A 27500-nucleotide genomic window follows, 5' to 3' on the forward strand; every position below is an offset into this window, starting at 1 on the left:
CTCACGCTGGTAAACTCTGGAACAATCTTCCTTCATCTGTATTTCCTCCTGCCTACGACTTGAACTCTTTCAAGAGGAGGGTATCAGGACACCTCTCCTCCCGAAACTGACCTATCTTTCGGCCACCTCTTTGGATTCTTTTTAGGAGCAGCGAGTAGCGGGCTATTTTTATTAATGTTTGCTTTTTTTGTGCCCTTGAACTGTCTCCTTTGCTGTAAAAAAAAAAAAAAAAAAAAAAAAGTAACGGATGGATGGCTAACTTCCAGAAGAGGTATGGGTTTCATAGCATGAAGATGGTTCAACATCGATGATAATCTGGCCAGTGCCAATAGCAAAAGTCTTCGCCTTGCACAGCAGGTTGGGTTTGAAAACTTGGAAAATGAAGACATCGACGAATTGTTAAATTCACACAAAGAGGAGCTCTCTAATGATGATTTATTAGAGGTAGAGAGAGAGCAAGTAAAGGTCATGGAGGAGGCAGAGGCGGCAGCAGCATCACCAGCACAACCGCAGCGAGCCCTCACCGCTACCAACTTATCTGAATGTCTGGACTTACTGAGGCAATCTATGAAAATAATTGAAGAAAATGATCCGAATGTTGAATGGAGCTCGTCAATAATCAGAGGTGTTATGAACAAAATGGCTTGTTACGAAATTATCCTGAAAGAAAAACAACAACATAAAAAACAACAATCGATAACAAGCTTCTTCCGAACGAACACACCCCAGCCAGTCACGGAATCGGAGACAGACGACCCTGACGCGCCAAACACACCCGACATGGAGGCGGAGTCTGATGCCGGGCAGGCCAGTGAGGAAGAGTCGGAGCCAGATTTACTCGTTGAATAAAAACAGTAATGTAAAAAGATCACTGCACTTATTGTATTTATTGTACAGTACTTATTGTATTAATAAAAACATTAAAAACTACAGAACATGAGCATTAATAAAATAATGTTTACTCAATACAAGTAATTGTTTGTTTTATTTCCAACAACTCCCATCCTTTAACATAGTGTATGTACAGTTTACTCCAGTACTGGGGGTGATCATCCTTACATTGCATGAAATTTACTTTGCACGGTCCCTTCTGAAAGGCATCTATCGTGCAAATCAAGGACGCCACCCGTATTCTAAGGGTTAATAGAGTTAGCGTTAAGACTGTAATTCATTGATGTTTCTTTGTTTTTTGCTGTAGTTATCGGTCGGAAACTAAGAAAAATGCAATGCGATGAGTACGATAGTCTGGCAACACTGCGCTCAGCCCGTGGCATCAGTGTTTATTGGGCCTTTGAAAGGTAAGTGCGCCGCACTGCTCGTTCCACCTCGCCATCAGGTGTTAGTGAATTCTTGTCTCCCCTTTGTGTTAATACTCATATGTATATCCATATACATCCAGTATATTATTAATTAACCCTCTCGCGGTCGATGACACATTTCGCATCATCAAGGGTAAAAGGTCCTGGCGTACAATGACGCAAAATGCGTCATAAAAGTTTTAAAAAATTATTAAAAATTAAGTTTTCGGTGAAAGTGCATCAAATTTGGGAGCGTCATTTGTTTCTTAATGGTAATATATGGCAATCTTTCTAAGGAGCGTAGATGAGGAGCGTGGAGCGATTTTTAGTTGTTAACCTACTCCTCCGGGAGAGGAAAAAATTAGTTTTCTTGGTGTAACTCGGGAACTTATTGGCATATGAGGATTTTGAGGATACCATGAGAATTCTCACTAAATTCCATTTCGAAACATATATTCGGCTAAAAAAGTTGGCTTACAAAATTTCAAACTAGCGAGTGGGAAAGAGTTGGTACTTAGGATTTATTGCCTACAATGCTCTATACGGAGACTTGAAACAAGTTTGTATTGTTTATTTTCCTCTTTCTATTTGTGCATGTTCTAGTACAAGTCTTTATGAAGCCATTGATACCAAATTTATTGGAGTACGATATATCTGTGAAGGTAAAATACGGCCGGGATTGTGAAGTATGGCGGCGGCAAAAAAGGCTGGTCGTGCCTGAAAAATGCATGGTGAGTGGAACAGATACTTATTGGAAACTTACGGTGCGCGAGAGGGTTAATTTGAGTGTTTGCTGGGCCCTTGGAAGGTCCGTTTGTGGCTGTTCCCATCTATACACCCGTACAAATTTTATACCCATTACCCCTCTCTCACTGTTGCAGTCTCCCCCATGTTTGTTTACTCCTCAAAGCAGTAGCCTTGAGTCTCTAAAGGCGCGGCCACACTTGCCTAGAACATTGCCCGAAACACTGCTCGACGCATGAAGAAAACATGTTACACGCACGCTAGCAACATGTCACTGACAGTAGGTACTGGGACAGTGTTTCGGCCACTGTTTGGGGCAAAGTCATGGACATGCTGGAAACAAGAGGTGAAATAGTGAAGTGGTCCACACTTGCCTCAGTCACTACCCAGCACCATGGCGACGAGGGAAGACGCGCTACTGGCCGCTGCAGCTACGGTGATACTATTTACACAGCAGAGACAACGGGGAAGATATCGTCGCCGATTTTGGATGCGTCCAACGCTTAGAGAAAAAAACACTGGTGAAAGGAACAATATCCTCAATGAGCTGATGGGAGATGACGTTGGATTGTTGCCGGCTCAACTCGGGGACAGTGCATCCTTTTCAAATTTCTTCAGGATGTCGAAGGCAGACTTTGAGCACATACTCAACATAATTGGACCTACTATTACCAAAGTGGAAACCAGGCTCAGAAAACCAATTTATTGGATCCCATAACACTGGGTGTGACTGATACAGTTCAATCAACACGAATGTCTGCTCCTTGGTCCACTCCATTGTCCACACCATGCACTGCCGTCACTTGAATGGTGTGGATGATACATGTCAGCAGCTCGAAGCCTCGTCCACACCAGTACTACCACCATGTCACAGGCAGAGCTGCCAACATGATGTGGACGCTAGTGCCTCGAACACGTCCGTGACAAAGTTAGAGACATGTTTCCTTCATGCGTCGAACATTGTTTCGAGCAATGTTCTAGGGCAAGTGTGGCCGCGCCTTAAGAAGGACCAGTTCTGGCAGGTCCCAGTAAGTATCAAGCATTTTAAATGTAAAACATTGGGTTTTAGGGCCGCTTTCACAGTCACTTTTCTTTGTTTTGATTGTTACCATTGAGCGGTGATTGTCGTTATGGTATTTCCACGTGAAACTGGCCGATGGGATAGTGGCAGCTGCGGGGTTATCCCCGCCCCGCACCCTGCTACACACTCAACACCTTTTGCTTCCTCTGCAGCCACCACTACCCCATCGGCCAGTTTCACGTGAAAATACTATGGCCGTGATCGCCGCTCATTGGAAACGATCAAAACAAACAAAAGTGAGTGTGAAAGCGACCCTTAGTAAGGATCAGGGTACATGAAACTTTAACCCTTCCACTCCAGGCATCCTCTTGGAAGGATGCACGTAAAATTTGGCAAAAATCTGGGTGTCCTCTCAGAAGGCATGTGCGTATTTCTACCATTTGAAATGCGCGCGCGGGCTTAGTTTGGTATCAGCCCAAGCCCAGCATCCCGGAGCATGTGTATGCACCACCAGTCAGTTGGTCACTAGCCGTAGTGATAGAAGGACATGATTTTTCACTTTCCGATGTGTCCAAACGTGTGCCTTCCTCCGCCGCGGGTGACGCTGCTTCCTCGCCTTCACCCGCCCAATGTTCCCAGCCCCCCACAGCTGCCCTAACACCACGCTCTATCCTGGTGAAGCTGCAGGAATATGAAGACCTGTCTCTTCATGGTGAGTTGGGCGAATTGTCAAGTGATGAGAGTGATTTTCAGTGTGAAGGCAATGATATTCACGACTCTGATGGCGAATTTATGGGATTCGCCAGCGAAAGTGATAATGAGCTTGAGAGCGATCTCGAAGTTGCATCCACTTCCTTTTCCGTCATCTCCTCCAATGGTCCTTCCACTTCTACAGTTTCTTCCAGTTGGTTTTCATTTTGGTCATTTAGTAGATCTCTCAAGTACTGTATTCCCTTCATCAAGGGGGCTTCATGGTACAGTGGTTAGCACGCTCGGCTCACAACCGAGAGAGCCTGGGTTCAATTCCCGGGCGGAGTGGAAAAAATTGGGTGGTTTTTCTGATACCCTACCCCCCTGTCCACCCAGCAGTGAATGAGTACCAGGTATTAATCAGGGGTTGTGTCCCGTCTCCTGGGATCTGATCCCTTCTCCTATAATTCCTTCCCCGTCTGTCTCTCTCTGGCATATGACCACAGACGTTGCGCTGACTAAACGAAACTTTCCAAACTTTTTCCCTTCATCTCTTCTACTTTGACCTCTCCTCTGGTGTTGTTTACATATTTTCCTCCTACAACAGTACCCTCTGGAGTTTCACGCTATCTAAGTTTCACGATCCTCGAGTTTAGCGCTTAGTCCTAAATTCTTACTATCACGAGTTTTGCACATTACCGCCACGAGTTTCGTTTTGCTTTGACAAGTACGGGTCACGTCTACCTACCGTCAGCGTCATGCATGATGCCTTAATAGGCGATGTCCAACCATTAGGGCCATGGGGAACCACGGTTGCCCGTATGCCCATCCGGGAGCGAGTTGTTGGGTGTCCTTATGAATGGAAAACGTTTGTGAGTATGAGCGTGAGTACCTGGGTACCGAACGGCTGCATGTAAACAAACAGACGACGGCAGTGGCTGAGGAGTGAGGAGCAGTGGAAGATGGCCCACCAAGAGATTTGTAAAATGGACTGGCAGAGCTGCTTTGCTTACTACTTGATTAACAAGATAAGAGAACACCACGTGCTGTGGAACCACAGTCCAAAAATCTTTTTATCGAATCTTTGAAAATTGTAGAACTCCCGGTGTTGTTTTCCTTCTTCTTCTTCTTCTTCTTCTTCTTCTTCTATTGACCTGTAATGCATGGCAGCGACAGTGAAAAGTAATAGTGAAAAATAGCAAAAGGGCATAGAAAAGCAAAATCAGGGAAAGAAAAGGGCAGAAAAACACCTAAGTTCAGGGTGAAGTGTAGCTATAAGTGCGCACTGTAAAGTAACTAAGGGCTGGTTTCACTCTCACTTTGTTTTGTTAGTTACAAATGGTGGCGATCGCCGCTTAGTATTTCACGTGAAACTGGCCGATGGGGTAGCGGTGGCTGCAGACGAAGCGAGAGATGTTGAGAGTGTGTGGTAAGTGCGGGGCTAGGCTAACCCCACAGCCGCCACTACCCCATCGGCCAGTTTCACGTGGAAATATTATAGCGGCGATCGCCGCCATTGGGAACGATCAAAACAAACAAAATGACTGTGAAAGTATGAAAGTGTGGAGAAGGAGGACCTAAGAAGCGATACAAACCGTTACAGGTCAAAAGAAGAAGGAGGAGGTCCACTACACTGGCAGGTGTTGCGAGAAATATCTTCCCGATGAAATCAGTCATTCTGCTGTCCACCACACATGTGCGCTGTGAGAATACACAGCATTAAAAGTATTAATTTGTCTGGTTTTGTTCTAGTCTGTCCGGTTGTGATCTTTGTGAGCGGTGAGGGAAATATGGAAACAGTAAGCAAGTTGAACCTCTCTGCGAGCTATTTTTGCGGCGGCGGCAGCGGCTTACGTTCAATAGGCATTGAAAAGTCAATCATGATATTAGTGATTTCATGATTTTCAACAGAAAGAATTAGCAGATTATTTCATAACACACAGAAAACTACCAGAAAAATATTGGTTTGTCCAACTGTCCCACGGGTGACCGCGACCGCCCTTACTTTAGACGACACCATGTGGATCACAAGCGTGTTCTTAGAACTGCCAGCCAATTGTAAGGCAGCCGCCTTCAACTGGGGCTTAAAAACGATCTGTTCTTACTTCACATTTTCTGCCTATTAACAAGGTACGTATTTTGAGATAACAAGGGAGTAAAGTCGAAAAAAATGTGATAACAAGGGAGTAAAGTCGGAAAAATTATGATAACAAGGGAGTAAAGTCGGAAAAATTATGATAACAAGGGAGTAAAGTTGGAAAAAGTCATTATTTTCCACGGGTCGGAACCAATAAGCGCTTTTACATGGATTTCAATACCTTGAGTTACGCGATCCTCGAGTTTAGCGCCATACCTTCGGAATGAAGCAAGCGCGAAACTCGAGAGGGTACTGTACATCTTGTCCCTATTTTCATCTGCTTGGCTGTTCTGGAAAGGTCTGCCATCTTCTTTGTTCACTTGAACTTCCCCTCCATTATTCCCAAATAGATCTTTTAGCACTTGCCACCTCCCTTTTTGCTTGTCTTTTCTTCTGCTTGAATGTTTTTCCATCAGTCTCCACTTCTTTGCCACGTCTTGTAAACCTCTTTCTTCTCTCTTATTACCTGTTGAATTGTCTCATTCCACCTCCAAGTTTCTCTTCTTCTAAAGTTTCCAGTTGTCTCCCCACAGATTTCTTGCTCGGCCTCCATGATATTGTCTTGCAGTTTTCCCATCTTTCTCCACTTCTCTCCATTCTCCTTTCCACATTTTCTTTAAAATCTCTCCTGATTGCTTCTTTCCTTAGTTTCCACTGTTTTATCTTCTCTCCTCTCTTCCTTCTGTTTATTGTAATAGCAGTTACCCTGACAGAACTACACAAAAGCCTATGTTGTTTTAAACTTGCTTCTCCCAGAATAGCCTTACAATCCTGTAACAGCATTCTCTCATTTCTCCAATGTTCACTGTACCCACTCTCAGCACCTCTTTGTGAATCTTCCCAGAGTTTCTTCGCACCCCATGCCGGGGACTGGGGTCTTCATTTGTTCTCATTTGATCATTGTCTTTGAAGTGCCTTGAGTGCAGTTTTTTTGGTTGCATGGCCTTGCTAATGCCAACCACATGTTATAGGCAGTGGTCCTAGCCTATGCCTTAAGAGGCTATAAACTGCAAGGCAGCAGGGTTCCTATTTCACCCATACCTGGGACAAGATGGCCATTGACAAAAAGTTCCTCTGCTCTTTGCGTAGTTTTGTCTTCTGTTGACCTTGGTGTCCAGCACACTCCTCATGGGTGTGCCCCAGTGGAGGAGCCAGTTTAGTCACTGACAACCTGACCATGTGTCTGGTTGTACCACTGGATTACATAGTAACACTACCAGGCCTGTACCCTGACCAGACAGACCTCTGCTGCATCTTCTTACATTTTGTGAATGTTTTGTTCAGCTGTGATTGTTGTTTCTGGTATAAGGCCACCCATAAGGGCTACTACGGGAATATTGTGAGGAAGTTGTTGTCAGCCATTTTGGTGGCAATCAACTGATCAACTTTAGCTCTTCTGCCACCTGCCAGAAGCTTTGGGGCTGATGGCTGAGATTATAAATAATGTAGATAATTGGCCAGACTCACTCCACCCTTACTTGGTTCACGTGCTAGCCAACTGTGCATCTGCTAGATCTAGCAGCATGCTTGTACAGCAGACTGTTTGTCTATAAACTGGTAGAGTAGCAACTAGCAACTCCAGTGTGAGTAGTACTTAAAACTTTTGTTTCAAGGGGTATTGAGGGGAAGCGTGGGTGGGGTGTCCCATTCTGCCCACCCTTTCCCCTTCCTCCCAGCGCGTGAGGACTGAGGACGATGGTGGGATAAGGGTGGGAGGGGTTGCACAGGAGTACTGTATAAACAAGCAGTTGGTCTACTCGTGGTGGGATATTTGAAATATCAACTCATTACTAAATCAAGTATCACTAATATTATTGGCCTGGTCATAAGTGCAAGCATTCATAAGTCACATACGTCATAACTTGAGGACTACCTGTATTTGCTGACCCCTGACTGTAAGATGCTGCTAAGAATGGAAGGTAGCAGGTTGAGGTTAGGGACTGGGCTTCCTCCATCTTATATATTTTGCTATGAACACTCATCAAAAAAGTTACAAAATCTTTTAGGCTTCCCATTCGTCCTTAGCGGGAAATGGGGCTTGATGATGATGATGATGACAGAATTCTCATCCTCTTATAAACTTTTTGTTGAGGGGAGAGTACTGCCCCTCGGCAGGATAATTTCTGTTTACATCACAATAGTCAAAATCAGATCTATGCATGCTCTTCCACTCTTTTACATCATTTATCATTCCCTTTGCACTCCAACCAACCTCTTGGTTGATAGTTTTCGATATATTCTTCCTTTAACATTCATGAAACTTACACTCTTGGAACTGCTGTATTCATGATAACTTCCCTTCCATTTGCATTGTGCGCCACCATTATTAAATACTTCTTGTTACATGTGAATTTCATGTTGTAGGAGATCCTGCACCACCACATGTACATAGCAGAGGACTACATGGAGGAGGTACAAAGCTGGAGTGTGGTGGACCACTATGAGCAGCATGTTCGAAGGATTCAGCTGCCCTTTGTAGCCGCACCAGTCAGCACTGTGTCTGTGGAGCAGCAGCGAGAAAGGCGCAAGGAGGCCGCACGGAGACTTGTTGAACTCAATGCCAAAAAGAGGGAGGAGAAGGTATGTGTGTATTTACCTAGTTGTGATATACAGGAACTGAGCTACTCTCGTAGGATCCATTTTTCAAATACAGTTATACCTCGGTTTAGGAGTGCCTTAGTTTACGAGTGTTTTGATTTACAAGCAAAAGAAAATCACGAAAAATGCCTTGGTTTACGAGCAATGACTTGGTGTACGAGCATCCTGTTTGTACCAGTCAAAGATGTGAGCGTGGGTTCCCGTTGTTCACCGAAAGACGAGAGCGCTCGGAGCGGAAAACAATTTGAATAGGGTGTCAAGCTGGTATCGCACTTTGCCCTTTTCCTCTAACCATGGTGGCGGTATGAACAATAGGCAACTACAACTTTAAGCTGTCATCTGGCAATCAAGAATTATCCTATAGTCTGTCAACTCTAACCTGAGCCTATAGGTGCGGCTCAGGGAGAGGGTCTCTCTCTCTCTCTCTCTCTCTCTCTCTCTCTCTCTCTCTTTTTTTTTATTTAAACTGACGAATCCATAGTACACAACATATTTGTATTTTGCCGTCGACACTTTATGCGATCGTTCGAGTAGCATATGTTTCACTGTGCACTTTTCAGGGCTTAAAAAGTCACTTTTTTCTTGTGCATTATTTCAAAAACCCTTTACACTTGTTCACTGTGTATTTAGCATCACTAGTGGTGTGGGGCATATTCTTCGCCACCTGTGAGCAGCCACTTTTACCTGCTGGGTGGACATTTCCCTCACTGTTGGCCCTGCTGCAGTGAATGTGTTCCACAGGCGGGACACCCTGGAGGTGAATGTCCACTGGTGCTGGCTGGCGCGTGACCTAGGCACCCCAACCTGCTCGTGGCTGGAGAGTACCGTTCTCGTATCTTTCACAGCCTCTCGCGGGGGGAGCCTCAGTCTCGCCAGGTGTGGTACTCCTTGTACCTGGGCCTTGTGGAACACCACCAGCGCAGCGACGTCCCGACGGTGCTCCAGATTGTCTAGATGTATAATATCCTGAGGGGGCGGCTGGGGGTTGTTCTCCTGTAACAGTCGCTGCACCCGTCGCTCCACCTTGTCCAGTCTCTGCAGGTGTGTGGCAGCACTGGACATCCAGGTCAGAGCCCCGTACTCCAGGTAGGATCTAAGCTGGGCCTTGTAGATGAGCATAGTTCCTCGCTTGTCGAGGAAATTAGCCACTCTACGAAGGGCAGAGACACGCAGGGAGGCATGGTGGGCGACGTGTTTCAGGTGGCGGTCGAAGCGCAACTCTTGATCCAAGTCCACTCCGAGGATCCTGACGTAATCCTGGAGCGGGAGGGTGACGGAGCCAAACATCACCCTTCCTTCGACAGCTTGTGTGGCTGCCGGGGACCGAGAGATCACCATCGCCTGAGTCTTCTCTAGAGCAAAGTTCACCTGCCAGTGCTCCCCCCACTCCCGTATCAAGCGTAGTTGCTGGTTGACCTCAGCAACCGCTTGCTGGCTTTCTTGGCGAGGGTAGGAGAGGGAGAGCGTGCAGTCGTCAGCATATGCAGAGACTGCTGGCAGACTCCTGAGAAGGTCGTCGATGTACAGATTCCAGAGGACAGGTCCCAGCACAGATCCCTGAGGGACTGAGGCACCCACTGGGAGGTCCTTGGACTGCTGGCCGCCGACGACGACGTGGAGGCTTCTTCCTTGAAGGTAGTCGCTCATCAGCATCAGCAGGTGTCCTTGGATTCCTTTGGTACAAAGCTTCTCCAGCAAGCCCGCGTGCCACACCCGGTCAAAAGCACCCGTGATGTCGAGAGCGGTAAGAATTCAGGACTAAGTGCGAAACTCGAGGATCGCAAAACTCAAGGATCGCGAAACTCGGGAAGGTACTGTAATGTATATACAAGGTAACATGGGTATCTCTTGTGAGTGGATTCCCTGCCAAGGAGCTAAACTATTTGCAATTCCTTAACATGGAACACCAGTAACATCCTTAATTATACCCAGCTGGTTATAGTGAAGCAGTAGTGATGATGGGGGGAAGTTACCAGTCTGCCACCACATCACAGTAGATGGGGAGAGAAGTGAAGTGGTGGGGGAGGGGTGCACCTTCCTCAGTTCTGGCTTGTATCCCACCACGCTCTCCGCACTCCAGAGTGTGTGGCAGCGCAGGTGGGCAGCTGTGATTGCCACAACAAAGATGGGGGAAGTCACAACCAGGGCTGTGCATCCCTGGTCTTATTCCCATTAAGAAGCCGTAAGAAGGAGACTGTCCTGGCCCACCTTAGAATTGGTTACACAAGATATACACATGGCTTCCTCATGTCCCGGGGAGCTCAGCCCTACTGTGATGATTGTTTGGTCCCCCTGATTGTTCGGCACTTGCTGGTCAAGTGCCCCAGTCTGTGGGGCCTGCGAGAGCTGTACCTTTCCCAGTGTCAGGGTGGAGATGGGAGTTTCTCACTCTCACTGGTGTTGGGGGAGAGGGCACTCTTTCCGGGACATGATGTTTATGGGTTCCTACAGGAGGCTGGCATCCTCAACCTCCTGTAGGTTTTATTGTCCTTTTATTGAGTCATTCTTTTACCTTGTTTTTAATCAAATACTGTTTGGTATAGTTTTAAAATATAGTTTATTTAATCTTTTATTCGGCACCACATGACCTTGCAGTTGTGGCACCAAGAAAAATGTCCCAACAATCAATCAATCTTCAGTTCTGGCAAGATGTAGTGTAGCCCCTCACTCCTTGGTGTCTACTCTTTGGGTTCTATGGTTACAGTCTCGATAATGATGTCCCTTGAACAGCTAAATCTTGGTCTGAGACCTTCCTATGAGGGTGTGATGGACCTCTGATGTACCGTGGCAAGGCCAGGGTTGGAGTGTGGAGAGCAAGCTGGCAGATCCAGGAATGAATAGCAGTCTTGTCACCTTTGGTGGTCTTGAGGTTCAGTCTTGGGCTCATGCTTGCTCACTTTCCATTTAACTTTTCCTTCTTGTTTACAATGCAAGTGAGGAAACTTGTCAATAAGGAGTGAGGCAATTAGGAAATTCCTCAGTACAGCCACAGGGCATTCTCCTGCTTGTTTGGTGTGTGGCCAGAACATATAACTCAATTTTGTGTCCTTTTAATTTTATTCATATTTATTCATGGCAGATTGTCCCCATAAATACAATAAATTGAAGATCTGTATTATGTCAGCAAAGGAACCACCACCGACGCCAGTCATGAAGTGTCTGCCATTTTCTATTTTGGCTTTTGGTGCTCAAACATGTACGATGCAAATTATTTCCTAGTGAATGCTTCTTTCTATAAAAATCAGACATTAATAATATGAAACAGCTAATAAACACTGCATCATAATTACAAGCAGCTCTTCAGCAGATACACATAAAGTAATGGATTGGCAGGGCTGATGGACTGTTTGGCATTTCCTTCTTCAACTCTCCAGGTTGCCAAATATATCATAGTTTGATGTACTGCTTTTGTCTATATTTTTTCCCCAATTTTTCTCGGTGTAACTCAAAAAAGCTAAAAATAACCATTGGCTGAAAATTCCTAACCATCGGGATTTCCAAAGTATTGGATGCCAGATTATTGGACTTTTACTTTATATTGCTACTACACATGATGACTGAAGATGAAAACCAAAAGGAGGATACCTGTCAGGATATTTGAGAAAACAAAAGTTTTTAACCAGGAGATGTTAATGGAAGGATGTAGAGAGCTGTGGGGTCCCGTGTCTAGCAGTATTAAGAAACGGAAAAATTGTTGCTAGTTCTGAAGACAATAGTTTTGGGGCAGTCTTTATGTAGTAATAAATAAATAACTGAGCACCCCTTAGCAACAAACAAAAATGACTTGAAAAATGGAATAAAGAAATCTGCTGATGAGGTAATATTGAGAATGCAAAGGCAAAAGGAAACAATGATTTTAACTCAGTTATAGAATAGAAGCGTCAATTCATTACAACCGATCCCTAATCTTACAGCTGGTGGAGGATGAAGCAGAGCTGACGCGACTGGTTGAACTAGAAGAGGCAATGGAAGAGTTTACCCCCGACGAACCAGAATATCAACATGCTTTAGAAGAGGCGCAGGTTACCTCCTTAGCAGATCTTACCAAAAAGATCTCACTACTACAGCACAAGATAGTCAAAACTCGACATAAGATGATGCAGGCTGCTACAGCTGCTCCAGAGGAAGAGGTGAGACTTTCCATGTATAAGTAGACTGTATTACAATATTAACTCTATCTTAGCTCTAGATCGCAGTGTTACCAGAGAAGAGTGTTTCACGGAAGGTTTCGATCTGGCATCACTGACGCCAGAAACAGACCTCTCAGGACAAATTTTTTGTGCGACAGGGGTCCAGTGACTCAAGCTGGTCCTGGTCCCAGTAAAAGACAAAGAAGGGAAGTAACCCCAGATTTATTTATTTATTTATTTTTTTTTTTTACCACTAAAGAAACAGCTCAAGGGCAACAAAAAAAGATGTAAAAAAAACAAGCCCACTAATCACTGCTCTTACAGAGACAAAAGTAATGAGCAGCCAAAAGAGAGGTCAATTTCGGGAGGAAAGGTGTCTTGATACACTCCTCTTGAAAGGATTCAAGTTAAAGCAGGAGGAAATATAGACGAAGGAAGGCTGTTCCAGAGTTTACCAGTGTAAGGGATGAAAGAATGAAGATGCTGGTTAACTCCTGCATAAGTGGTTTGGACAGTATAGGGATGAGCATGAGTAGAAAGTCGCATACAGCGGGGCCGTGGGAGGAGGGGAGGCATGCAGTTAGCAAGTTCAGAAGAGCAGTCAGCATGAAAATATCGATAGAAGATAGAAAGAGAGGCAACATGGCGGCTGTAATAGTAATTGTAGTATATCAATGTATTATTATTATTATTATTATTACTTATTATCACCACGGATTAGGCATGCAATATCTACGGAAAAAACCCACGACAGATAGATCACGCCACCTTCTAGGAATGTCAGCTGTCAGTGTTTACCATCTCCGTTTGTATACAAAGCATTTCATCAAGCTTAGAGGTCACCTTGACATACATGACCAATTGTAACTTCATTATTTTTCCAATCTGTAACTCGTCACTCCTTCGAGAGAGCTTGCACAACACACACCTAGCGTCTCGTCTCTCTCACCCACGCTACGCTGTATCTTAGGTTAAGAATATATTTCTTCCAAGACAGCAAGAGTTTCTCTTCACGCCCGCAAGTTCCCGCAACCAAGCATTACACCGTTACACGGCGGACTTTAAGAGGTAGAAGACTTTTAGTATGAGGAGAGCTGATGAGACGAAGAGCCTTAGACTCCACTCTGTCCAGGAGAGCTGTGTGAGTGGAGCCCCCCCACATATGAGATGCATACTCCATACAAGGGCAGACAAGGCCCCTGTAAATTGATAGCAACTATGCAGGGGAGAAGAACTGGTGGAGATGGTACAGAACGCCCAGCCTCGAGGAAGGTGATTTAGTAAGAGAAGAGATATGATGTTTCCAGTTGAGATTTTGACTTAAGTATAGACCGAGGATGTTTAGTGTTGAAGAAGATGATAGCTGAGTGTTGTTAAAGAATAGGGGATAGTTGTTTGGAAGATTGTGTTGAGTGGATAGGTGGAGAGACTGTGTTTTTGAGGCGTTGAAGGACACCAAGTTCTTACTCCAATCAGAAATAATAGTAAGGTCTGAGGCTAAGCGTTCTGCTGCCTGCAGCCTGGAATTGTTTAGTTCCTGTTGGGTGGGTCTTCTATTAAAAGAAGTTGAGTAATGTAGAGTAGAGTCATCGGCGTAAGAATGAATGGATAGGACAGTTCGTTTTGGAAAGAAGATCATCAATGAACAACAGAAAAAGAGTGGGAGATAGGACAGAACCCTGTGGGACACCACTGTTAATAGGTTTAGGGGAAGAACAGTGACCGTCTACCACAGCAGAAATAGAACAGTCAGAGAGGAAACTGGAGATAAAGGTACAGAGAGAAGGATAGAAACCGTAGGAGGGTAGTCTGGAAACCAAAGATTTGTGCCAGACAATATCAAAGGCTATTGATATGCCCAGCGCAATAGCAAAGGTTTCACCGAAACGGCTAAGAGAGGATGACCAAGAGTCAGTTAGGAAGGCAAGGAGATCACCAGTAGAACACTCCTTGCAGAACCCATACTGGTGATCTGACAGAAGGTCAGAAGTGGAAAGGTGCTTTTGAATCTTCCGGTTAAGGATTGATTCAAAAGCTTTAGATAGACAAGAAAGTAAAGCTATAGGTCGGTAGTTTGAGGGATTGGAACGGTCACCCTTCTTAGGCACAGGCTGTATGAAGGCATACTTCCAGCAGGAAGGAAAGGTAGATGTTGATAGGCAGAGGTGAAAGAGTTTGACCAGGCAGGGCGTCAGCACGGAAGCACAGTTTTTAAGGACAATAGGAGGCACTCCATCAGGTCCATAAGCCTTCTGAGGATTAAGGCCAGAGAGGGCACAGAAAACATCATTCTTAACCCTTTCAATACGGTGACGCAGACATCAGCGTCACAGTATGGAAAGGGCTAAGAGGAAATGGAAGAGGATGAATCCTCTTCTAAACCTCTTAATTCTCTTTCATTTCCTCTTAAGATCTTTAGAAGAGGATTAAGAGGAAATGGAAGAGGATTAAGAGGTTTAGAAGAGGATTAATCCTCTTCCATTTCCTCTTAACCCCTTTACTACGTCCGGGCGAAAACGGCGCCCCGCCCCGTATCCGGGCTGGCCGCGCGCGCCAAATTTCAAACATCACTTCTGATTATAACAAGTTTTCAGCCATAATCTCAACAGATCATCATGTATTATATATAAAAACTTGCAAAATTAAATGGTGCATATAAAGAAACAGAAGTTATTTGATAATTTTGAGATGTATGCATATATATATATATATATATATATATATATATATATATATATATATATATATATATATATATATATATATATATATATATATATATACAGTAAAACCCCGATTATCCGAAAGCGGATTATCCGAAAAACCGGATTATCCGAAATTGATCTGGATAATGCAATTAAATTTTTTTTTTTTTTCTATACTAAAACGTTATAAAACATCAAAAATAAATAAAAGTAACTACATATGTACTATATTAACACATTTAAAATTGATAAGAACAGTTAAAATGAATATGCTTTCTAATACGTATTGCCGAAATAGCTTGTAACGAATAGATCAATGTATTAGACAAAAACATTAAACAAACTCTCAACAACACCACGTCCGCACCTTCGCCCCAGCAAGGGCGTGAAAACGAACAAACTACTGCACGACTACTCTCACACCGTACTCTCAAGACAACGACACAAACACGACTCCCTCTCCAATCCATGCCACATTCCCCTTCCAACAGAAGAGTTTCGCGATAATATGAGTCATCATACTGTGTCTCCACCTGCACGATGCATCAAGGTCACACTTGCAAGCTTGCACAACCATTCACAATCGCACTCTGCAACATTCACAATTCAGATCTGCAACGCTCACAAGTATCAACATACACTGGTCCAGACAAGGAGACACACAGACAAACATACAATAAAACATTTACATCACATGTTTTAAGCGTACTACTTTGTTTAGCGTAGCGTGTGTTTGTTTGGTTTCATTGTTTACATCGTCAGTCGGCGGCAGTCGCGTCACACACTTCACACTGGGCAGTCGCATCGCGTTCTACCTGTGCTCGACCTCACTTCTTTCTACATCACCATGCCGAAAGAAACCGGGAAAAGGAAGAAAGTCGTCCTTACCATACAGCAGAACACAATGCCGACGATCAAAATGGCGGCCATAAATCCGGATTATCCGAAAAATCGGCTTATCCGAAAGAAGCTTCCCCCCTTCCATTTCGGATAATCGGGGTTTTACTGTATATATATATATATATATATCTATATATATATATATATATATATATATATATATATATATATATATATATATATATATATATATATATATATATATATATATATATATATATATATATATATATATATATATATATATATATATATATATATATATATATATATATATATATATATATATATATATATATATATATATATATATATATATACAGGGGTAAATCTAATATGCGAGAATATAGGCGTTCAAAGCCTGCATATCGCAATTGCATATTAGGAACATTAAAAAGCATGTAAATAATGGTATATGTGCGTTCAGCCACATTTTTTTAACTTAGTTTCCAATGTAATAAACTGCTTTTTGAGTTCTTTGGGCGCCATAATAACAACAACAGCAACAATAGCCCACAGGCTAGCTTGCACACAGCTCAGACACAGCTTGTGAGAGCAATGGCTGCTTTAGGCGTACTGATGAAGAGAACACGTGGAGCCGTCTCACAGAGTAGAGTTGCCAGATTGCGCCATTGTTTATTTCCTTCCTTCAGGAAGTGAGTAACAACAAGTTCATTATTTGGTAGGAAATGGATGTTAGCGAAGTCGGAACATGAAATGAATGAAAAAAACTTATCTCTTACAACCGAGTCAAGTCACCGCTCCCACGTGCTCCACCCCCAAGGGGGGAGGGAGGAAGGAGGTCGCATATGAGGTGGTTCGCATATCAGGCGACCCCCCTGTGTATATATATATATATATATATATATATATATATATATATATATATATATATATATATATATATATATATATATATATATATATACAGAAAAATTTGCAAGAGACTAACATCTCTCTCTCTCTCTCTCTTTCTCTCTCTCTCTCTCTCTCTCTCTCTCTCTCTCTCTCTCTCTCTCTCTCTCTCTCTCTCTCTCTCTCTCTCTCTCTCTCTCTCTCTCTCTCTCTCTCTCTCACACACACACACACACACACACACACACACACACACACACACACACACATAAGGACGGCATTTGTGTATTTGGACGAGGAGATGATGAAGAAATAATAGTTACAATGATAAGGCCAAGGTTGGAGTATGCAGCAGTGGTCTGGTCTCCTCACGAAAAGTAGAATATAAGAAAGCTGGAAAGAGTGCAGAGAGTGGCAACTAAGATGGTACCAGAACTTAGGGATTGGACTTACAAGGAGAGACTCAATAGCATGGGGCTCACAACCCTGGAGAGAAGAAGAGAAAGAGGAGACCTGATAGCGGTGTACAGGGTGTCGAGTGGGGTGGAGAATCTGGACAGAGAGGACCTGTGTGTGTGGAGCGAGAGAGAAACAAGAGGACATGGAAAGAAGTTGAGGTCGACCACGTGTAGGCGAGATGTGAAAAAGTTTAGCTTCCCAAACAGAAGCATTGAGCTGTGGAATGGACTGGGCGAGGAGGTGGTTTGTGCAAGAAACATTCATGATTTTAAGGAAAAGTTGGATAAGAGCGGATATGGAGACGGGACAGCGTGAGCGTAGCTCTTTTCCCGTATGTCACAACTAGGTAAAACTAGGTAAATACACACACACACACACACACACACACACACACACACACACACCCTGGAGGGAGGAGGTATAAGGAAAGAAGGAAGGAAGGAAGGAAGGAAGAATGAATGAAAGAGAACAGATCGAGACAGCGGGATGGATGTAAGGGAGAGGCAGGGAGGGGAGGCAGCGTCCTTGAGCCGAGGGGGTGGTGAATAATGCACTCACTAGCCAGCCACTTGGCAACTCAAAGGAAGAGGAACTCCACACATACACATATATCATTTCTTTCTCATTATTTTTGTTATTTTCTGTTAGAATTGATTGTTACTGTCAAGTACAAAGGCGCGCAAGACATACTTACGTTATTACACTATAATATCATTGAAAGTCAAATAAGACACTGCATCACATACTGAGTCTCTGGGTAGAGTCAGAACAGAATATGGAATCACTCAGCATCAACTAAAACAAAATGTAATTTCGACGCCAACATCGGATGTCGCCGTATATGCCACTGGCGCTTCATGACGCCAATGTCAGCGTCGCTGTATGGAAAGGGTTAACCCTTTCCATACTGTGAAGCCGATGTCTGCGTCACGTATTGAAAGGGTTAAGAATCTTAATAACAGGCATAAAGGAGTCAGGGGGGTATGAGTAGGAGGAATATGCCCAGAATCATCCAGAGTGGAGATAGATAGTGCCTTTATACCTGAAGTCCTTATGGAGGGGGAATCCCCTCCCAAACAATAACCTCTCTTCCTTCCTCTCCCCTCCTCGCCATCTTCCATACGCCAACAAGAGTCTTCAATAAAGGTAGAAGTGACAGTGACCATCTACCAAAGCAGAAATAGAATGGCTGGAAAGGAAACTGGAGATAAAGGAACAGAGAGAAAAATAGAATCCATATGAGGGCAGTTTATAAAGCAAAGATTTGTGCCAAACTCTATCAAAAACTTTCGATATGTCTAGCGCGACTGAGAAAGTTTCACCGAAACGGCTAAGAGAGGATGACCAAGAGTCAGTTAAGAGAGCAAGAAGATCGCCAGTAGAACGCCCTTGCGCAACCTTTACTGGCGATCAGATAAAAGATCAGAAGTGGAAAGGATTGATTCAAAAGCTTTAGATAGACAGGAATGTAAAGCTATAGGGCGGTAGTTTGAGGGATTGGAACGGTCACCCTTCTTAGGCACAGGCTGTACGAAGGCGTACTTCCAGCAGGAAGGAAAGGTAGATGTTGACAGGAAGAGGTGAAAGAGTAAGTAAAGAGTAAGAGATTGTAGTGTATAGGGTGCTGGGTGGGATGGAAAAAGTGAGCAAGGAATATCTAATGACATGGGATACAAGAGGATCAAGAGGTCATGAAAGGAAGATGAAAAGGAAGCCTGTAGTGGAGACATTTAACTCTTAAAGGGCAGGGATGTAACATGAAATCTGTTTTCCCCATGTGGCAATGTTCGGACGTTTTCCCAAAAATTGCTGACTTTCCGTTATCAATTTCACGGCTCTGCCTGAGCCAGTAGCTTTAAATTTATGAGCATTCCTTTTATCCATCCTTCCTCTTCAGTCTGCCACAAACACGAAGTCTCTACGTCATGTGGTGTTTCCGTAGTGACGTGATGTATTGCAGAAACTTTTACCTAGCAGCATGCCTGTGTTCAAAATACTGCATAGGTTGTGGGCCGCTCAGTGTAGCTATTGGCCCTCCCGCTCCCAGCACTCAACCCCGCTGCAAAGCCCCTTCATTACCCTCATATACTGAATTTGACAACCCTGGAGGGTGGTGGGATGCATCCTCAGGGGCTTCAATATCACTGCCACCATCATTGCAATAAAATTGACTACAGGATGGCCACCAAAGGGAGGTTGCACAATAACGGGGCTCATCCTTCCTGATAAGACAAGGAGTTAGATTTCAATGCTGTTGGTGTCACTGTCTTCACCACTTACACCACTTTTGAAGCTTGAAAAAGTCACTTTCACTCACTTTCAATTGCACCCACATTGAAAGCTCTTTTGGGAGGAAGAGGAGGCTTATGAGGAGTTGAGGTCACTGGATGTGGACACTCTGGCATGGAATCAGATGAGGAATATCCAAAAAATTCTCCTTCTGTCATTGTTACAGTCTCGGAAACACTGACAGTGGCACGGAGGAGTTGTGTGGCATCCTAGGAGTCATGCTGACCCATAAATCCCATCCAAACTTCAAGATTACAGCAGAAAAGGCAGACCAGAAAACCCTGTCACCTGCCCTTAACCTATCAACCGGAAAAACATGTCATCCGCCTTTTAGGGATTAAGAAGAACAGCTTTCCACAAAGAGTAGTGGAGGCCTGGAATGGCCTGGAAAAAGAAGTGGTCCACGCAAAGATGAAATAGGACAGTACAAGCGTAGCTCCTTTCTCGTATACCACAACTAAGTAAATACAACTTGGTAAATACACACTTAGGAACTCTGTGATGGGGAAGGATGTGTGGGAAGATGAGTGGAAGGAGGAAGAGAAAGAGGAGCAGCAGTAGATTGTGAAAAAGTAGGAAGAGGAGTAGAGAATAGGGTAAGGCAAGGGTGATGATATAGGCAGGGCAATGGGGGAGGAGTGGGAGGAGCTACAGGAGTGAGGAAGAGAGGGAAAAGGTGAAAAAAGCTGAGTACCAGGAGAGCAGTTAACCACACACCCTTGAATACATGTGCTTAATGGATTTTACTTAGCGAATTTGCACTTTGCGACGTTATTTGTCGGCCATATTCTTACAAAGTAGGAAAACCAACTGTATATGACAACAGAAAGGACCAGTGTTTGACTTTTGTCATGGCTCATTGTGTAGAACATTTGGCAACTCATTGATGCCAGAGAAAGCACACCAAATTCAAATTCGCCAGCTGTGAATCATTAGAACAATAGGAAAATGTTAATTGGTACAAGAGCCCTTATTCAACATAATTGTAGTGTTTTGGTGTCTTAAAACATCATTTTTTCTATCATTCATTATTGAATACCAAGAGATAACAAAAAGATGAGGTGATAAAATAATGTCTTTAATCTTCATCCTTTGTTTGGTGTGGTGCATGGGAAAGACAAGGTTGGCATATGCTGGAGGCCAAGCAGTTCTCTCACTGCTGTTCTTGGTTGGCCCACCGTGAGGAAGCCTGTCTCCCTCTACTTGCTCTCCTCTCCTCTCACTTGAATAGAAGCTCAGGCTCATTCATTTTTCTGTTCACATCATCAACATCCTCTGTCACCTTATCATCATTACCAGTCACTCACATATGCATGGGATGAATGGTGATGTTCCGAGGGTCTCCCCCAAAACTAGTGACTACTGTTAGGGCCCGTTCACACTGTGCTGACTCATCATCTGGCGATCGTTTCTAGACCTTTTTCTCCATGTGTGACCCTTTCACATCAATATTTCACACCCAAGACCTCGTGTACCCTGAGTAGCAGGGTTGTCGTGGCCCAGAGTCGGCACAGTATGAATGGGGCCATAGTCAAATGGTGCAGGTCAGTAGAAAGCAAATCAGAGCTCACTGGGGGTGAGAGTTTCATCCTCACGATGCATGGAGGGGAGGGAGGGAATGAGCACTTGAGCCTTCACAGGATTGTGGGAACAACAGACTGCCGCCACTGCCACCAATAACAAGTATGTTAATGTCAGCTGCTGTGGCGGCAGTCCATTATCCTATGGGGACTTGGATTTTTGTTTTTCCTAATTTTTGCATGTTGTGTGGATAAAACTTTTATTTCTGGTGTTTTGATTTGTTTGCTGCTGATTTGCATTATTTGTCAGGCAAGTTTTCAGCTTGGGTCATCACCATTTATCTTGTGGGTCTGTGATGACTTTCAGTCACCATCAGACACACCTTCACCAAAAGATGGTGAAGAATGTTGTTGATGTGACCAGCAAGATGAGTGAGTATAACTTTTTGTTGTTTGTGGGAGAGAAGGGAGGAGTGGTGAGGGGGGGTGTCAACATGCAATGGTATGGTTACTGCGCTCATTTCTTCCACACATCATACGGGATAGGAAATGTTGATTGAAGAAATTGGGAATTTGGAATTATAGGATGCTCTGTGCTGAAAGTTTACTGAATTTCTCTCCCACATGGTACTTGCATTTTGGCTCCTTTTTTCTTCCATTCAGGTTTATCTTTGTCCTCATCCCCCCATTGCTACTTCCAGCACTCATAGAGGCCATTGATGTCATATCAGTGATAACACACTCTGTAGATTGCAATGGGCTACACTGGTAGGAGTGAGAGGTGGTGTACAACAAGTTATCACATGCAGCAGATTCACTCATGGCTGTTTCATCGGCTGGCCTGACATTATCATCATGGCAGTCAAGTCGCTGAAAACTGGGGTCACAATTGTATAACACTGATAATCTTTTGGCAAGGAAATACATCAATAACAGTTGGCAAGCATTACATAAAGGGAAATGGCTGTCAAATACAAGACTGTAGTCATCTAATACAACTCAGTGTTTGCCAGAGGAAAGAAAATATTCATTAAATGGAAGAATATTGTCATCAAATAAGAACTAGGATAGTGATTGATTGGAGTCGCCAGATGTGAATTCCTGGTGGATCCTGATGGTTGGTCCAAGGCTTCTTTCCGGTGGGTCCTGATGGTCGGCCCAGCCCGTTCTGGCTCAGGCGAGTGTTTATAGTGGCGCCATCTTGCATTGGCTCATGCTGCCCTCCCGGAGCTCATCTTTAATCCTAGAATCTAGAGTCCGGGTTGATAGGTGGTCCTTTGGACAGCATGTGGGTAGTTTTAAGCCACTCGGCAGCGGCTGAAAAATCCCAGCTTGGTGGCACCGGGCGGGGATTGAACTCACGTCGTCCTGAACGCGGCGCCGTCACGCTATCCATTCAGCCACCGCCTCCCCATAAAGATATGTATGTGTATGTGTAGAGATTACAAATAACTAACCTTTTTGTAAATCAGCATCATAGTGAAAACATTTATTTTGACCCTGAGGTTGAATATGCAAGGTATTGAGTGAATCTCAAAACTTCTTGCATGGAAAAATGTTTGCCATGTATCCCAGAAAATAAGGTAATATTTCATGCTGCATATTTACCTGTGTTGTCCACAGGAGCCCAAACCTAAACGGATGTGTGAAGATGTGAGTCCCAAGAAGAAAGCTGACCTTGAGCAGTGGGTGGAAGACGTAAAGCAGCAGTGGCGCGACATTCAAGCTCGACGTGCTGCTCGCCGCCACAAAAGGTATGTCCTTAAAAGTGGTAAATTTTTTCTGTACTTACACTTCTCATCTGTTTGAAAGAGTTTCAGCTTAGATTGTTTTTTCCTTTTTTTTTATGTTCTTTCTTGGTCTGCCTTGCAGTTTTGTAGTACATAAAATTTATGAGGGCAAGAATACCACATGGTCAGGTGGCAGTAGTTCCTTAGCTCTTTTCTTGCAGTATTTATAAATATACTATTGTTAGAAAATGTTTCTTTAAAACAAACAAACTTTTAGATTTTGCTACCTATCTCGCTATCTATCAGTCTATATCTCCAACACCCTGTTCCCTCACGGGAACTTCCATCCAGAGGGTGGCCGTGGCAGAAGTGTCTACATCTCCTCCTGTTTTGGCACTCCCTCTCAGTAGACTCAATCCTGCTGCTTCCAACTCTCTTGCTCCAAAACTCACTCACTCTATTGATCCACTTCACTGATACCCCCTCCCTCAATCCTTCCCTCTTACACTCTCTTCATAAATTCATTCTCATTTGTTCTCATCACTTCTCCAGACCATCTCAGCACACCACGCTTCACCCACTCCACCACTCCACAATCCACTCTTTTCTCTGTCACACCCATACCTAACCACTCATACATGCATTCATTACTTTCTCCATCCTATCCTGAAACACCACATGCACATCTTATATAACTCATTCCCACTACACATACTCTTGATTGCTGTGCTGGGCTCCATGTCCACGTCTCTGACACATATGACAGAGTTGGCAGGATAATGCTGTTCCTTATTCCCCTCTTAACCCCCATGCTCACACTCTCATAACTCTCCAGTGCACCTACTACCTGTCTCCCCTTCATTGCTCTTTCCCTCACCTCATCTTCCATACTTCCATGCTTACATAAAACTGTCCCTAAATATCTAAACTCAGTCACCTCCTCCATTCTGTCTTTCCCCAGCCGTATCCTACACTTCGCTGTGCTCTCTGCTCTAACTCTGTACATCTATTTATCTATATATCTGACACCCTTCTCCCTCCCAGGAACTTCCCTCCAGGGGGTGGCCGTGGCAGAAGTGTCTCCATCTCTCCCTCTTCTGGCACTCCCTCTCAGCACACTCAGTCTTGCTTCTTCCAACTCTCTCGCTCCAATACTCACTCACCCTATTGATCCACTTCACAGGAGGTCTTCCCCTGACACCCCCTCCCTCAATCCTTCCCTCATACACTCTCTTCACGAATTCATTCTCCCACATTCTCATCATGTATCCATACCATCTCAGTGCACCATGGTTCACCCACTCCACCACTCCACACTCCACTCCTTCTGCTGTCACACCCATGCCAAACTGCTCATACATGCTTTCATTACTTTCTCCATCCCACTTTGTACAACTTTGCAAAATCAGTAGTCTTCTCTCTCGTCCTCTCAAATACCATAACCTAATGCTTTCCAGCATTCACTTTCAGTTTTCTCCTCTTACACTCCCTATCAAACACATCCACCATCCTCTGCAGCGTCCCCTCATTCTCTGCCAACAATACTGTATCATCTGCAAACAGACCTGCCACCAATGACTTCTCTGTACCTTTCACTTTCAGCCTTGGACCTAACTCTCCCACTCTAGCTTTCATTTTTCTCATATAACCATCCATGTGCACATTAAAAAGCCATGGTGACATTAAACACCCCGATCTTACACTTACACCAATATTAAAACTCATAAGAACATAAGTAGTCTGCAAGAGACTAGTGGGCCTGTACAAGGCAGCTCCTGTGAACCTAATGCCACCTAATATCACTGTCCATGACTATTTAATCTATTTTTGAATGTGACTATTGTGTTAGCACTCACCGCATGACTGCCAAGTGCCAAGCCTGTTCCACTCATCTACCACTGTTAGTAAACCAATTTTTGCCTTGCCTCATTGGATCTGAATTTATCCAGTTTAAACTCATTACTACGTGTCTTACCCAATTCTCTTACCATCAGAACTTTATTAATATCCCCCTTATTAAAACCCTTCATTCATTTCTTAACTTTGATCAAGTCTCCTCCCACCCTTCACCTTTCTAGAGAATGCAAGTTTAATTGTTTAAGTCTTTCCTTATATAGTAAGTTTCTCAACCTGTGAATCATCATTGTCATCCTCCCCTGTACTGATTCTAACATTTTTATATCCATTCTATAGTAAGGTGACAAGAACTGAACTGCATGGTCAAGATGAGGTCTAACTAATGCTAATTATAGCTCGAGGATGACTTCGGCACTTTTGTTACTTACACTCCTTGAAATGAATTCTAGTACCCTGTTTGCTCGATTTCTAGCTTAAATGCATTGTGCCCTTGGACGGAGATCAGATCTCACTAAAACCCCTAGATCCCTCTCACATCTAGACCTGCTCAGGGGAGTGTCATTTAAGCAATAGTTATGTGAGGTTGTTCCTACCTACACTCAAAATACTGCACTTCTCAACATTGAAGTCCATCTGCTATATCCCTCCCAGTCATACAATCTGTTTAGTTCATCCATGGAGAATACTAGTGTCTTGATCCAACTCAATTACTCTGCTGATCTTGGTTTCATCAGCAAACTTACTGACATCGCTACTAATTCCTGTATCTAAATCATTGATTTAAATGATAAGAGCAGTGGACCCAATACCAAACCTTGTTGGAGCCCACTTGTAACACAGCCCCAGTCAGATCTTTTACCATTGATTTGCACTCTTTGCTTTGTATTGCTAAGCCACACCCTTACCCAGCTCAAAACTTTACCATCTACTCCGTGAGCCTGTAATTTAAGCAACTGTCGGTGGTGAGGAATTTTGTCAAATGCTTTACTAAAATCAAGATATATTACATCATAGTTTTCATCTGTCTACCACCTCAATTACTTTATTATAGAAGGACAAGAGATTGGTGAGGCATGACCTACCTTTCATGAACCCATGCTGCAAGCTGTGACTAGTATGTTTCTGTAGATGATCCCTCATGCTCCTGGCTATTTACGATTCCAGCATTTTGCCTGTAACTGATGTTTAGTTAATTGGGTGATAGTTGAGCTAGCTGACCTGTTCCCGTTTTTGAAAATCTGTGTCACATTAGCTACTTTCCATTGATGGGGCACTTAACCAGAATTTACTGACATCTTCAAGATATCAATTAGTGGGCCACTGGGTACCTCCTTGCATTCCTTTAAAACTCATGGAAATGTGTCATCAGGACCTGTCAACTTATTTATCATTAACTTATCTATCTCATCCTAGACCACCTGCCTAGTGATGATTATATCCCTAAATTTGTTGTCATCCCTGCCCTCATATACCTGAATGCTTTCCAAAATAGTCATTCGATCCTCTTGTGTGACAACTGAGAGGAAGTAGTCATTCAACTTTGTGCTCATATTTTCATAATTTTCCACTAGCTCACCAGTGTTTGCTTTCAGTGGTCCAATTCTCTTCCTTGCTTTTGTTCTGTACATCTTAAAGAAGCCCTTAGGATTACTTTTCCCCTCTTTTGATACTCTAATCTCATGGTTCCTTTTTGCTACCAGGGTGTTTTTCTTTACCAATCTAGAGAGTTCAACGTACCTACCCCCGAGATGTGTTTCACCATTCTTTATTTTTTTATGAATTCCCTTCTTTAATCCCTTCAACAAGAGGACGTGTATACTACGTCCTTGTGTGCCTCGTAACATATCCGAAGACGCGCATACTGCGTCTGGCTCACTTTAGCCAGCACATGAGTTATTTCTTCCCGGATATTGTATGATAGTTTTTAGGATGTAGGGTGTCTATGATACGGTGTCTTGTTTGACTTTCAATGTTATTATTGAAATACAAATGCGTGCAAGACACACTTACGTTCTTACAGATCGTAAGTGTGTCTTGCACGCATTTGTATTTCACAGTAACAATAACAGAAAATAACAAAACTAATGCAAAAGAAATGATATATGTGTATGTGTGTGGAGTTCCTCTTCCCTCGAGTTGCCAAGTGGCTGGCTAGTTCATTGTCTCACCACCACTTTGGCTCTGGGACGTGGGCTCGTGCGGGAGCTGTAGCCTCCCCTCGCTGCCTCCCCCTTACACCCATCCTGCTGTCTCTGTTCTCTTTCTTCCTTCCTCCAATCCTCTGACACACTACTGTTTGCAAGATAATTTGCATAACCTTAGCTGGGCACGATAACAGAAAACTTTATTCCCGATACTCGATAACTGATAATGGAAAACCTTATCGGTGATAACCAAAATTCGTTAACTGGAGACACAAATATAGGTGATAACCGTTAACCGATACCGATATAAATCCACAATTCCGATACTAGCTAGCGATAAGTCCGATAGGTGAAAACAATACTATATTGATATTTCAAATAAAAAACTTAGATGAATTCAAACTTTCAATATCTGTATTTTAG

At 43.6% G+C, this 27500-nt stretch overlaps 1 protein-coding gene across 4 annotated transcripts in view; it reads left to right on the forward strand.

Annotated features, from left to right (window-relative positions):
• LOC126997337 (actin-related protein 5-like) overlaps positions 1 to 27500 on the forward strand; it is a 141053-nt gene that overhangs the window by 38961 nt on the left and 74592 nt on the right. For all 4 annotated transcript variants that reach the window (XM_050858379.1, XM_050858380.1, XM_050858378.1 and 1 more), the window contains 3 exons: positions 8255 to 8470; positions 12403 to 12618; positions 22970 to 23100. In XM_050858379.1, coding sequence (XP_050714336.1) covers positions 8255 to 8470; positions 12403 to 12618; positions 22970 to 23100 — 563 coding nt within the window. The remainder of the gene's footprint in view (positions 1 to 8254; positions 8471 to 12402; positions 12619 to 22969; positions 23101 to 27500) is intronic.

Source organism: Eriocheir sinensis, chromosome 12 (assembly GCF_024679095.1).
Source record: "Eriocheir sinensis breed Jianghai 21 chromosome 12, ASM2467909v1, whole genome shotgun sequence".
Lineage (NCBI taxonomy): Eukaryota > Metazoa > Arthropoda > Malacostraca > Decapoda > Varunidae > Eriocheir > Eriocheir sinensis.